The 15177-nt window shown below is 42.1% G+C and overlaps 1 protein-coding gene across 1 annotated transcript; it reads right to left on the bottom strand.

The window, feature by feature from the left end:
- Positions 1–3215: 3215 nt before the first annotated feature.
- AQP4 (aquaporin 4) lies at positions 3216–13583 on the bottom strand. Its single transcript, XM_007076007.3, has 5 exons — positions 13543–13583; positions 10026–10440; positions 8941–9105; positions 8562–8642; positions 3216–4349 (listed from the first exon to the last, which is right to left on the bottom strand). Exons 1-5 carry the CDS (start codon positions 13572–13574, stop codon positions 4071–4073), a joined length of 972 nt encoding a protein of 323 aa, XP_007076069.1. The 5' UTR covers positions 13575–13583; the 3' UTR covers positions 3216–4070.
- Positions 13584–15177: the final 1594 nt, after the last annotated feature.

The following is a 15177-nucleotide window of genomic DNA, read 5'->3' on the forward strand; positions in this document are numbered from 1 at the left end:
GATTTTAACATGCCTGGGTAACACTGTAACTACTTTCATAGGGTACAGGCATTTGCAAAAGTGAGTGGCCACAGTTTTTCAGCCCTGAATTAAATGCCTTCTACGTATTTCAGAGAACTATGAATTCAAAAGTTACTGTTATTTTGGGGTGATCTATAAAGTAGTATAATACCAATGCACGCACACAAAATCTGTGGTAAAGAAAGTGAGTTTTGTTCATTATACTTTCCAGATAGTAGTCACGTCTTCCTAATAATGTTGTTGCCATAAACATATTAGGAAAGACAGAATAATATAAGATACATATTAGATATAAGACATTTATAAGATATTCTGAATTTGCACAATCTATAGTGCTTATAATGAGAAGTCATATTGGCCTTATATTGTCTTTTAAGGGTATCTCTTGAGCTCCTACTGTTATCTTCAGCTGTCACAAAGGCAATGGCTCTGTCGAATGCTGACAACATATGGGGATAGTGTCAACATCCTGCAACAAAGGGCCTCGCCAGGATCAATTTTAGCATTTGAATTTGCTACTCTGTTTTGGAATTTTCCTGTTCATTATTGAATTTATTTATTTATTGATTTATTTATTACATTTTTTGAAATGTTTATTTATTTTTTAGAGAGAGAGAGAGAGAGAGAGAGAGAGCAGGGCATGAGCAGGGGAGGGGCAGAGCTAGAATCTGAAGCAGGCTCCGGCTCTGAGCTATCAGCACAGTGTCCGATGCAGGGCTTGAACCCACTACCGTGAGATCATGACCTGAGCTGAAGTCAGATGCCTTACCCACTGAGCCACCCAGATGCCCCTGCTCATTATTGAATTTAAACCGGTAAGTAAGTTGCCTGGTTTCTTGGCCTAAGAAGAATATTATGTGCTATTTGGTATCAGACTTCTAATAATTAATCAGGTAGTTTAATGCTCTCATATATGTTATTCAAATATTTCTAATCTCCTTGTAAAATTTTCTAGACTGAGTGGCAGCTGTAGCTAGTACCTATCAACTGCATAAGGAAAAGAGTCCGAAAGTGTAAGAACTTATGAAAACCATCAAATAGTAGAAACAAAGTGTAGGGATCTTACATTTAGGCAATGAGTTAGGTACCAGAAAATACTTCCTTCCAGTGTAAAAGTTTAGGACTCTTTGAAGACAATGTCCAGTTCAACAGTGAAAAAATACATTCCAGTTCTGGGCCCCAAATATTTAAGAAAGCCTCCCCCCCCACCCCCCGAACGTAAAAATGACTCTTTATCTTTTGGTACACCTTTTGACAAACTATGTATCTTTTCAGTGTAGGGACCATCTTACAATTTGGGACGCGTGTTGTATTTTTCCATAGGGAAGAGGCGGTTGGCATTGCTTCCTGGCTTGGTATAATTCATTTATGTCCTTCCAGTTTTTTCTCTCTGATCTCTTTTCTGTATATCTGTCAGCAGCACTCTCCTGGGAGCAGCACGATGCACTTCATTAATAAGAAGGGATTAAAGGAAAAAGCCCTCGTCTCCTAATACACTTGGATAATTTGGTGCCATCCACAAGGCAATAGACCCCTGCTGCATAGATGTCATTAGAAAGGTACAATTTCATTACTTTTTAGTGGCAAAGCCTTGAGTGAAATACAAAATATGTTGTCTCATATGCAGGGGAAAAAAAGTGCTAAAGCTTTCATTCACTTCACGCCTCTAAAATAGTAGAATGCAAAAATATATTTTATGGGTTTTACATTTATACTGCCTTCCCTTAGTAGTCCTTGAAATCAAGCTTTTATTAAATACTGAGCAAAATCAAGGTTAAAAGAAAATTATTTACATTCTTAAATCCTAAATGAAATTCCTGTATTTTTATTAACTAACACATACCTACTAAGTGCCAGGCACTCTATGGAAAACAAACTACAAAAACATCATTCATGCCTTTTTTTTTATTACAGCACTAACTTATTAAATACTCTAACTGGAAGTGAGTATAAAAGTGAGTGCATAAGAAGTAAACCATACGGCTGAATAAAAATGATTGTAAGCCAGTAAATTGTAAGCGTATTCAAAAAAATCTGTTTAACTTTCCCTTGCTAACCTCGCTTCCTTTTGAGCTAATATGCTTGCCGCTGGTTGATAGAATTATCTTTTGAGCTGAACGCCAACCCCCCACCCTCGCCCCTATTTTAAGCCTTTAGTGGTATTTTGTGCAAATATTTGAACAGAAAAGTCACAAGCCATCCTTAGAATCTCACCCTACTTCTATAGAAGCAGCTCCAAACAGGAAGGGATGGGCCTCACTGGTGGAGGGTGTGGTTGGCCACACATCTGAGAAAGGCACCTGGGATTTAGGAATCTGCCATAAAAAAAAAAAACAAAAACAAAAAAAACACAAAAAACACACCAATGACACTCCCAAGCGCTGCACTGGAGTGATGACTCCCTGGGAAACTTGCACATCACTTTCCTAGCACCGAAGAGAATCAGGTTTAACAGTGGTCCATTATCTCACTGCCACAGACACACAACTGCCATTAACACTAAAAAGTGGCACACAGTTGGAACGACGCATGGGAGAAGAAAGTCCTTGATTATCAGCTTATTTTAAGCCATTCTTTGCAGTGATGGGTGTTTGCTCCACTACTAGCTTTTGTTCAGTGAAATTGACATTTGCAGCTCTTTGTCTAAGATAAAGTTTAGGTTAAGATGATAGAGACTGGGGTTTCCAGAGACCATTCTCCCAACTTAAGGCACAGCAGTACAGGAAGAGCAAAGTATTCTGACAAACGAGTCGGTAATGAAAATACTTTAAAGATGTATTTCATTACGATATCTCTACAAATAAACGATTGGTCATCTAGTCAGCTTTGAATACAGAGTGTTCTGATGCCTTCTCCCTTTAGTCTGCAACCATGGCCTTCCTTGTCTCTCGTGCATTTTAATTCATTAAAATATCATCACAGGCACAGTGAAGATTATCACCAAATCTCATGAGAAGTGACAGAGTGCAGAAACGGGGACAGGGACAGCCAGTTTTTATCTTTCAGAGTGAGCAGAGCTTAATCACAAAAAGTCAAGATTCAGCTAGTTATGTTCTTGTTATCAAAAAGAAATCTCAGCTAATGTTTAAATATAGATAACCAAAGTCACAAACAAAACCCCCAGTTTTGCCAATAAATTAAAAAATATAAGCAAAATGGTTAAGTAGTTAAAAGCATAGATCGTTAACCTCATGTGGTGTATTTGAGGATGTGCACTGAAAACAGATCAACTCTTTGATTCCAGAATATGGATTGCCTCTTTCCTTATGATTTTTTTATAATGGTAATTTTTCCTCCACTCGCATAAGATCTTATGAGTCTGTTTGTCCTGAATCTTAATAGGTATTTCTTACGATTTGGATATTTTATTAGAAAAAACTAAAAAATATAAAGGGTTTCCGAACATTCCTCAAATTTCTGGGCTTTCCACATTACCCTGGGCACTGAAGAAGAGGAAGGAATATTATGAATTAGAGTTCAGGTTGAAAGCTGGGTATTTGAAATATAAATGGAAATAATTCATTAGCAATGACCCTTGTTAATATTCTTTCGCCGAGGTAGTTTTTAAGAGGGGGCTGCCCACAAAAGAGCTTGTTATATTTCCTCTGTTGAATGTGCACGATTCTGTGGCACATTGTTTTGGCGTACTGGAAAAAACACTCAGACGAGGATTGACGAATACCGGTTTCATGGTAGAGGAGGAATAAGCTGATAGGTATGTCTATAAGTTCTGTCAGGCAAGACTTAACCAAATCTTGATACTCATTTTAAACTGATAATTAATGAATGGCAACAAGATAAACTAGATGCCTATTTGCTTTGGGGACACTTTAAAAAGACCTCTTTTTTTAGATTTGGAATTCACAATAGGTTTCTTCCATTCCTCCTTGGTAGAATAGTGAAACATTTCTTGTCTAGACTGAATAATGAGGCAAGAAACAATGACCCTGCGCATGTCTAATTTATAACAAATCTGTTTCCTTAATGGGTGGAAGGAAATCTGAGGACAGTTCTAAGTGTTCTTGTCTGCTTTCAGTGCCATCTTCTAGTCATACTGAAGACAACACCTCTCCGGACGGGTCTTTCCCCTTCTTCTCCTCTCCCCGGTCAATGTCAATCACGTGCACTACTCCAGGTTTTAGGATCAGGTCATCAGTCTCTACCTGACTCCTGTTGTCCTCCACTTCCATGTAACTCCCCTTTGTTTGCTGGGCAGCTTTGCTGAAGGCTTCTTTAAAACGACGTTTGAGTTCAACATCTGGACAGAAGACATACTCGTAAAGCCCACCGGCGAGGACAGCTCCTATTATTGGTCCAACCCAATATATCTGGAGGAAAAGATGGAAGCATTATAGAATGAGCATGGAGTAAAACTATTCCTTTGAACGACTCGTGAATAGAGAGCTTAGCTGGTTTACATTAAGAAAACAAATGTGTCGTGTGGAAGAAAGCAGAATTGGAAACACTATAAGAGAATACATCAAATGCACACCAGAGATCCATAAACTGCTAAATAGCATTTGAACAGAAAACAAGGAGACGGTTTTCTCTTTTCTTGCTTTCACTAATTACTTTCTTTCCATTTTCTGAGAGTCCTTAAAGTCAAGATAGCTCTTCTTTAGGGGCGTCTGGGTGGCTCAGTCAGTTAAGCATCTGACTCTTGGTCTCAGCTCAGACATCGGGCTCTGCTCACAGCACGGAGCCTGCTTGAGATTCTCCTTCTCCATCCCTCTGCCCCTCCCCTCGCCCACATGCATGTGCATGCGCTGTCTCTCGAAAGAAATAAAGAAACATTAAAAAACATATTAAGAAAAGATAGCTCCTCTTTGGTGGTACTGCACACTCAGTAGATGCAAAGAATTCTTCAAGTAAAATAGAAAAAAAATTTCTAGAGTTATCTTATTTTCTTAATATTGCCATCATACATTGGCTTTCTGCATAATTGTGACCAATATACAGCTTTTATCAGTTGAGCTTTAGTTATTCAGTGAAGCATGATAAATGGAATCCCAGCTCCACCGCTTAGTAATTTGGTCAGTTTTTGTGTCAATTACTTGACTTCTTAAACCTTAATTTCCTCATCTGCAAAGTGGGAATTGTAATAATACGTACTTCATAGACTGTAAAAATTAAATTGAAACAATACTTGTAAAGTATTTGGTGGTTCTAATTTCATAGCAACCGGCTTCATTCCATGCTTCCTAGGCAATTCAAAGTTGTGTGTGAACAGGCTGGAGATAAGTCATTTTCTGTTTGTTACATGCTTTTCTTTCTTTAAAAAAATTTTTTTTAACGTTTATTCATTTTTGAGAGAGAGATAGAGTGCAAGTGGGGGAGGGGCAGAGAGAGAGACACACACAGAATAGGAAGCAGGCTCCAGACTCCAAGCTGTCAGCACAGAGCCTGACGCAGGGCTTGAACTCACAAGCTTTGAGATCATGACCTGAGCCAAAGTCAGAGGCTTAACCAACCGAGTCACCGAGGCACCCTGTGTTTTTTACATGCTTTTCCTCCCTAAAATCTGATGATTTGATTTAATTGAAAACCTCATGGTTTGTTCATTACTCTTCTTGCAGAGCACTTTCATCCTCATGGTTCTTACCATGGTCACTTGGTGCAAAAAATCCCACCTTGTGTCTTTGGGGCATCTGGGTGGCTCAGTTGGCTCAGCGTTTGACTCTTGATTTTGGCTCAGGTCATGATCTCATGGTCTGTGGGATTGAGTCCTGTGTCGGGTTCCATGCTGACTGCAGTGAACCTACTTGGGATTCTCTCTCTCCCTCTCTCTCTCTGCCCCTCCCCTGCTCTTGAGCTCTCTTTCTTTCAAAAATAAATAAATAAATAAATAAATAAATAAATACACAAACAAAGAAACCAGTACTGAGTTTATGGATGGTGGTTAGTTGAGGCTTAGCAATTCCATAGGATTTTTAATCCAACATGGAAGCTTTTTATCGTATCGTTACTGTATCTAGAAAAAACTCAGTTTTGAGTTTTGGTAAACTTCAACATTTGCTTTAGAGCACGTATATGCTGCAGAATATTTGACACTCATTCAATAGATTCAATTAGGCAACAGAAACCTTGTTTATTGAGCCGGTTGTACTTAGCACTTTTCTTGTATTAACTCACATAATTCAAACAGCAACCTTTGAGGTAGATATTATTATTATCCCTCTTTTATGAGTAAGAAAACTGACACCCTGAGCAGATAAGAAGCTTGCTTAGGAGTTCATGCCTAACAAGTGCTTGAACTGGGATTTGAGGTCTTTGTGATTTCAAACCTCTCTTTTGAACTATTGCACTGTTTTCCATGATACTGCACTTATCTCGTTTGAAAAAAATAGGAGAAATGCTTTTCTGGCTTAAGACACTTTCTGGAAGTTAATTCCACTTAGCATCCTCATTGCAAAATCTAAAGACAATTCAAAATTTAAGCTGGAGATGAGCACATATACTTAACGTGGAAAATACTGGTAGAGTGGTTGTGAGCACCAAGCTCCTATCTTGAACAGAAAGAAACCATGTAAGAGTTGCCCTTTCAAAGGAGAAATGAGAGCCCTCCTCTAAATGTCTTTGCTCTCTGTTCCTTTGGTAAGAGCTCATTACAGATGGTCTATTCCACATGCTACAACTCCCACAAGGGAAACAAGGGTCTGCTAAATAATTATGATGCATTCCCCAAACACCTATGAAGAATACATCTGGCCACATGCTCTCCAAAAAGAGCAAATCTCAGTTTCAAGTTGCTATTCCAAAACAAAGTCAAAATGTACTTTAAAATGACTCTCAAAATGTATAAAGGTAAATAATTTTTATTGCTATAAATATAGATGTTATGTAAAGTATCAAGATGAAAACTAAAACAATGTCATTACACTACCTAGAAAATTCACCATTAATATTTTGATGTTATTCTAGTCTATCAACCAACCAATCAATCTGCAAATATGTTGTAAATTAGTTCTAAAATTCACACAATTATTGCTACAGAACGGACATTCATGTTCAGTAGGATTAAGTTTGTTATAAAATAGCTCTGCAATAAGGGGAAACATTTCAGTCAACAAGGTAAAAAGTTTCCCACTATTTGAATTTTAGCTAGCTTACCACAACCAGTAGGTAATCATTAAAAACATACATTTCACCCCCATTTTAAAGTCCTCATCCATAAAATTAAAAGTTGCTATTTTTCTAAATTTTAATTACAAAAAAAGTTTGAATGTAAGAAGTTGAACTTCCAATTGTACTTCTACCATAATTAACTATATGCTGTCCATTAAAATGTTCCACTCATGTCAATGTGGCAAACATTTTGAGACATAAATGGAAACATCAGTGGCAAAATGACCAATCTCATGGATGGTATTACTGACATTCATTGTATAGCTGGGTGCAAAATCTTGCTTTGAACTCTGATGCTCGTTCTTTCACGATTGAAATTATTTTTAAAGACTCAGTACCCTTTTCTTCACTGTCAGTGCCCCTAGTAATGGTGCCATATCCTCTTATTGGCAATGTGCACTATGGTTGAGTGGGTGTAACTGGGTCAATAACCGCTGTATGAATGAGATTCAAACACGAGTGACATGTTGTTACGGTCATGAATTAAAACTAAAAGTTGCGAAATAGCATTCACAACACATAAGTGACAACGGGAGTTAACCTTATTTGAGGCTGGCAGACATAAGTCCTATATCTCATATTTGTATTGGTTATTAGAAGTTGGCATGTGAGTGGCCTTAAAACTGCTGCATTATTCATTTAAGGGATTTAAATGCCTGTGTTGTAAGAAACAATTGAAATAAAATTGATTGTGATATTTAAAAATGGATATCACTGCTCTCTGGAAGCGTTGCCACTATTAAGTAATAATGGCGTTGCCATTATTAAGTAGGTTAGCCAGTGAGACTGGAAAGTGTGCCTCTTCTAAAGTCATTTGTGTGTCCAGGTACAGTTACGGTGATAATAGCATAAACATTTGCAACATCTAGTCCTCTCCATCTGTAGTTCAAGTGCTCCCAACTCACATACTATTAATTGGGTCCATGCTTTTGTAAACAAAAACGATAAATATTTTTGCTCTGGGCATTGCTTTTAAGCATTTCTTTCCTCTTCTTCTTCTTCTTTTTTTTTTTTTTATTTCTTGGTAGGTATATATTTTGTCATTGCCAGGAAGGCTTTACATTCAATTACTTAAACACTATATTCACCACACTATCCTGGTTTTCACTTGTTCCACGTTGGCAGCCTCCATGCACAATGTATTCTGCTTCAGTCTATCAGATACGGTGCCCAGAGCAGTGCTTATATATAAAAAGAAAGGCTATTACTGAAGACCCAGGACAGATATAAGGTGAGATGTTCTACCGTAGATATGTGCTCGTCTCTCCCTGGTCTTTATGAAAGATGTAATAAAGTGGAGGGGGGGGGGGGTCAAGGTTGAGAGGAAGTAAGAAAGCTAGTGGGCAAAGAAAAAAAAGAGCTACATGGGCAATTGTTAACTGCAGGAGGACAAGTACTATCGACATGATGGTTACCCAGTGGTTTTCCCAATTTCCCATGATAACCGCAGGTCCAAAGGATCGGGCAGGGTTCATGCTGGCACCAGTGTAATTGATCTATAGGGAAAACAACAACAACAAAAAACGACAACTTCAGACATTGCTGAAACAGGGCTAGTAACAGGAAGCATTCATTGCAATTTGCTACCATTTGCCAAGTCAGTTAGAGGAACTGTCAAGACGTTAGCAGCCATATCAACCTTCTCATCATAAAGTTAGCAAAATCATCACCTAATGTGGACAGACGTGGCTGGATACTAAAGAACTACAGCTGTAAAACACAATATCTTTAGGCCAGCTCTAGGGTGATGATAAATGAAATGAATCAATTATTTAAATGGACTTGGAAACTTACTGCAAATAAATGTCCAATTGCCACAGAAAATCCAATTGCTAAAGCTACTGAACCAGTGACATCAGTCCGTTTGGAATCACAGCTGGCAAAAATAGTAAACACCAGCTGAAATGTGATTATCAACTCCACCAGGAGACCGTGACCAGCAGAAAGACTTCCATGAACCTAGAAAGAGAAAAATGCTCTATCTGAATTGAAGCATGATTACATTTTCTATGAGAACATATTATTGTGAAAGGCATATTTCATCACTGGAAAAAGCAGTGGTTAATTTGAGTCATCTATTCTACCCCACGAGTGAGACACCCGCCCCCACCCCCCAACCGGCTGCATCCAAAAAAAAAAAAAAAAAAAAAAAAAAAGGAATAAATTTCCACTCATTTTGGGCCACCACAGATAATTAATTACTCTTACAATGACCAAGCGGGAATTTGTGCTGAATGTCCTTTTCTACAAAGGAAGCAAAATGTGCCACTGCTGCACTTAACTTATAAAGGAGTTTCTTGAGAGTCTTGTAATTTTATAAGGCAATGATTAAATCCATTAATTAGGTTTAAATTAATTAATATATATTTCAATTAAAATTTAAACTGTGTGCGGTTTTTAAATCAATCTGGTGCTGAGCTAACAACTGATACTCCTAATCAGTTAAGAACAAAACTAGGATCAAATGCCAATTTATTTTTTTAAGCGTGGTCCTTGATGTAGATCATTTTAAGTCTCACGAACATGACCAGAAACAAAATTTAGTGAGCCAACCAATGGCTGTAATAAAAATTCCTTAAGCTAAATATATAGTCTAGTATAGTCACGGGGATGGGAGCGAGAGAGAGGAAAAAAACAACACCATTTTTGTGTCACCTAGACTTAATAATATTGAAGTCACTCCATATAGCAAACGATGATAATATATGGATACGCTCAATGTTGCTGGGGTCAGTTTCCCCCCTGTTAAGAATCGTCAGAAATTCCCTGGGAATAAATTTGCAATTTTAGAAAAGTCTCTCAGGCCACCAGGTTGGCATTTAGCAGAGTCTGCAAGAAGCTTGGAATCCTAGTTTGAAAATGAGAGCTAAAGATGCTACCGTGGTGACCCCCAAGCCCCCCACCACACTGGGAGGTGTGACGAGGTAGAGAATCCCAGCTCCGATGATGGCGCCCAGGCACTGTGCAGCGACATAGAAGACAGACTTGGCGATGCTAATCTTCCTGGTGCACACCATGGCCACTGTCACAGCAGGGTTGATGTGGCCACCGCTGATGTGGCCAAAGCACTGTACCATAGTTGCAATGCTGAGCCCAAAGCAAAGGGAGATGAGAACCATGTCGACAGGTAAGGGCTTTTCCGTTCCACCCCAGTTGATGGTGGATCCCAGGCTGAGGAGAACAAAGATAAGCATGGCCAGAAATTCCGCTGTGACTGCCTTCCAGAAAGCTTGAGTCCAGACCCCTTTGAAGGCCACCATGATGCTCTCTCTTCTACACAAAGGTCCACACTTACTGAAAAGAAAACAAGTTGATATCAGAAGCTATCAAACCAAGGTTCGTGAATTTGGGTGAAGACTCGGGGCCTGTAGTCTTGCCCTTCTGTGGGGAAGGGCCCCCTCAAAGGTTATTCGATACCAGGAAAGAATGCTTCCAGAAAACCTTCTTAATTAACGAATTAATTGTCCCCTGTTATTCTAGCCTCCTTTTATCTAACATTCGAAGCTCAGCCAGTTTCCCTGATTTGCCCCTAAAAAGGAAAATGTCTAAATCAAGTTTCTTAAAGAATTAAGAATGAAATGTATTTACCTCCCAGCAAGAGCTAATTCCCTCAGAGCAAGGTTTTGAGTTTCAGTGTACTTTTAACATGCTGTTTATATTTTGAACGTAAAGCGATTCAAAAAAAGGGGGGGGGGAGGTCATTTGCAGTTTTGCACTTTATTGCTCAAAATGGCATTCTGAAAGTGGATTTGTGGAGCGTGATTCTCCTCTGCCCCAGCAGAGACTGCGGATTTAGAGGAGAGGCCAGCGAGGAGGCCGGGAATGCCGAAGTCTGTCTTTCCAGAAGGTGAAGTCGTTAGGGGGCGGGGAGCTGGCAGGGGCGGTGGGAACCGGCGGGGCCTGAGCGGGGGCAGGGACGCTCCCTCCGTCTCCCCTGCGGGCCTGGACGCGCGGCACTAGGACGCGTCGGCCGCGGGCCCCGGGCCCCGGGGGAGCGGCCACCCCTGGGCCGGTGCCAGGACCCGGGGCAGCGGCCAGGTGGACAAACAAGCAGCCTCCAGGCGCGCGCCCCGCCCACGTCCCCGGCGTCCCCGCGGCCGCGCCTGGGAAAGCTGCATCCTGGCTCCACGGTGCTTCTGCAGTGCGAGGGGACAGTCCCTCCTGGCGTCTGACCCTCTCTCGACCCCTGACGTTACCCTTCAGAGACACCTCAATGTGATCCCGGAGGCGGGAGTAGGAGCCCCGGGCACCCCGCCCGCGCCCTCCAGGGGGCAGCCGAGTGCGGGGACGCGGAGACCCGCGGGGTGGCAGGAGCGCGGGGCAGGGCGCGGGGCGGGGGACAGTGGTCCTCAGAGCAGAAGGCTCCACGGACAGCGACTGTTCTCCAGCGTCTTCTTGGCGGCCGTCTCCTACTTCTGCCTGGCCCTGAAAGTCGGGGGGCTTGCCACTTCTGGGGGATCTTGTGGCAGCGGGGACCTGGGTGGGGAGCGGGGAGGAGGGTGCGGTACAGCAAGACAGCCACCGAGAGGGAATACTTTGTTCCTCCAGTCTGTTTTCCTCATACTGTCTGAGGATCTTTGGAGCTGAGAAAGGATGGGGTTTGAGGATATTAATGCCCAGTGCTCATTTGGGCAAGAAATGGCTAGAATTCCCGATGTGGGGGTCAATGACACTGGTTACTCCATTATTCAAGGCATTTGCTCTTATCCTTTGCCTGTTAGAGTTGTGAGAGCGAAGGAGTGTAGAGGACATTTAGCAGAGACTCTGATCACCAGAGGACAATGAAAAGGGTTAGGCAAGAAAGTCAAGCATTTGAACAGATTAGAGTTATTAGAGCTTTCCCCTTGATGTATTATTGAAGAGGAACCGCCCTCCCGCCCCGCCCCCCCCCCCCCTTATTGTCCCCAGGAGCCTGGGTTCTGGATGAACAGTAGGGAAATGCTGTGCCAAAAAAGGGCTAGGGGAACTCTCCCTTGACCTTTAGGATCTCAAGTCAGCCTCTGCTTTGATATGGGGCTTTGCCTCAGAGTTGGAAAGAGAAACCCATTTTCTGCCCAAGGCGGGGGTGGGGGTGGGGGTAGCTCCAGAAGGGGGACAGCCAGCCCTGTCCCAGGTGTCCCCTGCCTGTGAGCTCCTCTAAGTGAATCATGTAATTACAAGAAAACCCAGCTGGGAGGACAATGACATCATATTCCCTAGAGGAAGAGAAAATAAAGAGACAAAACAGCACTTGGAACAGGACAGGGAGTATGCTCTGGGAGAGACATTAAAAGTATCCCAAAGGGGAGAAACTCCAAGAACTTACAAATTGAAAAAGAAGCTAGGAAGGTGGCTTCTGAACTCACCAGCAGCCCTCGGCCGCACCCGGAATGTGGGGGGGAGGGCAAGGTGCCGCCACAGGTGCTGGTCGTCTGTGACTGGATTAAGTGGGAAAAATGAGCACAAAGCAGGGAGCTAGGGAGGCTGGTGGGCAGGAAGCCTCAGGTCCCTTACGAAGGCGAAGGCGGAGGCATGGATCACCAGGAGAGGCGGGCCCTGGCAGAAGGGCTCCTCCCTGCTACACCCCTTCTCCGTCACTTTCCCCAGTCCCCCCGAATTCTCTCTCCCAGCCCATTCTCTCATGCCTCTCCAGAGACCTGATTTAAGAAACTCAGTTGCTCTTTCAACTTCAAATTTTCATCAGCCAGAGAAATGAAAACAACAATAACAACAACGACGACACCCCGAGTAGATAAATAGGCTCCTTAACAGTGATTTTAGCTTTTTTTGGAAAGCCCACAAAATCTGATCTCCTTCCAGCGCAGACCGAACAGCCTCAGTTAGCACGAACCCCAAAGTTTCCAGGCAGCACATACATACCCCTGACCTCACAAGTGCTCCCCTCAGCGGAGTCTGTCATAGCTCCTGTTATTATCAGCAATGTTCCCTTATATGTTCGCACTCACTGGAAATGGATCAACACCATTTGTTTTGCTTCCTTCGCCCCAGAACAAAGGGGGTTTGTTGATGTGCCCGGGTTGTACTGAACCGGACACATTACTTTCTAGCTGAACACACAGCCTGATCCGCTTCTGGACAGCTGAGCCTCTGGGTGAGTAATTTTTCTGATGAAAAATACTGCAGATAGATTTTACCTCCATAGTGTAATTTTCCTGTGCATGCACAGGTCTTGAATATGTGGAGGCTTTTGCAGCAAAGCATCCTTTTTTCCCCCTTCTACCTTCTCTATGCCTCTCTTATGAACACGCCTAATACCCAGATCTATAAGCATCGTCTACCTGCCCTACGATTTCCTTCTAGATTCTGTCTGAGAAGGCACATATATTTATAATAAAAGAGTCAGAGTTTCATCTTTTGGCCCTGAGCTTTGTTCCCTTAAGGCAAAGAAGGACTTACCCCCACTGCCTTGCTTCAGGTCTGCCACTCATGCCTTCCCTGGCCAGAGTGCAGCTCTCATTGCCTGCCCCACAGCTCCCAGTGCACTGGGAGTCAGATTACGGCCACTTGTCTGATTGGGTTTTTGGAGTGAAGGGGTGGAAAGACTCTGTACCATGTGGCAATCGTCGAGTTATATTTGAACTTGAAATAACTTTTCTCTACCTGATCCCTGTAGACACAGGGCATTTCAGGAACACAAAACGTTTGCTTACACTGTATTTCTTTAGCCGGTAATCTTTGAAAACGAGGACTTCCCCCAATTTGTATTTCAACTCTTCTCACCACAAAGGATTGCTGAGAATTGGTCTTGTTTGGTTGCGTGTTGAAGGCAGATTTGGGCAGCCATGAGAAAACAGATTTGTGTTATCCAGCATTTGAGATGAATTGAGATCTGGGCTGTAGTGCATTTGCTGTTGAGGGGCTAACTATCCAATGGGTTCTATAAGAAGTTTTTGACCTGAGAAGCAGCACAACAGAGAAGTCCATGTGTAGCCTGGGCAGCTCTGATTTGGACGATAGGGAAATTGGAAAAATAGGAAACAAGACTTCCAAGGTGCTCCTCTGACTGTTACATTAATAATAATTGCTGGGTATGGAGTAGCAAATTTAAAAATATGCAGGTTGGGTGGGGACAAAATTTTTGGAAATCGTAGGTAAATTTGATATCTACAAACCTAGGGACCAGACTGACTGCATCATTTGTGGGGCCCAGTGCGGAACGAATGCATCACAATGACAGTTTTTTGTTTTCTTGTCTCATTTGGGGACCTAAGATTTGGAAATGGGTGAAAAGCTATTAGAAAGAGGAATTAAAATTTTGAGGGTGAATGTCGGAGGAGCATTTTATTATTGTGTCAAGCATTCTCAGATAATAGAGATTGAATTTACGCCCTTAAGAATGTGGTTACACACTGATGGTTGTCCATGTTGGGGGGGGGGATGGTGTTGGTTTGGCCTTCTTAAAATGTGCTCCCTGAAGGTAAGAATAAATTCTGATGAGAAGTGAAGGGAGCATTTATGCGACTCTGCAAAGAATGCTTAAAACATTTCATGTTGATTCTTTAAAAAAAATTTTTTTTAACATTTATTCATTTTTGAGAGACAGAGAGAGACAGAGCATGAGTGGGGGAGGGGCAGAGAGAGAGAGAGAGAGAGAGAGAGAGACAGAATCCAAGCAGGCTCCAGGCTCTGGGCTGTCAGCACAAAGCCCGATGTGGGGCTCGAACCCACCAACCATGAGATCATGACCTGAGGCAAAGTCGGAAGCTCCACTGACTGAGCCACCCAGGCGCCCCTCCTGTTGATTCTTAAAGCTGTTTACTGCTCCGATTTTAGAGTGTGATTTAAACAATGGGTCACAAATGTTTTTTAAAAATTTGAAAACTTTGACTTTCTACACAGATGTGCTAATTGCTCTGACCCTACGAACACTGAGTCAGATGGGACTGTGAGGCCTATGAACCCGAGGAATGACGCTTCAGTGTTTAGATTCTTCCTTGTGAATGAAGCCTGTGGTCAGTCATATCCACAGAAACCCACAAAGCGTGGTGATCCCTTAGGGCTGCCCATTGTTCAGGGGACAATTTTCAGGTC

Source organism: Panthera tigris, chromosome D3 (genome assembly GCF_018350195.1).
Source record: "Panthera tigris isolate Pti1 chromosome D3, P.tigris_Pti1_mat1.1, whole genome shotgun sequence".
In the NCBI taxonomy this organism is placed as follows: Eukaryota; Metazoa; Chordata; class Mammalia; order Carnivora; family Felidae; genus Panthera; species Panthera tigris.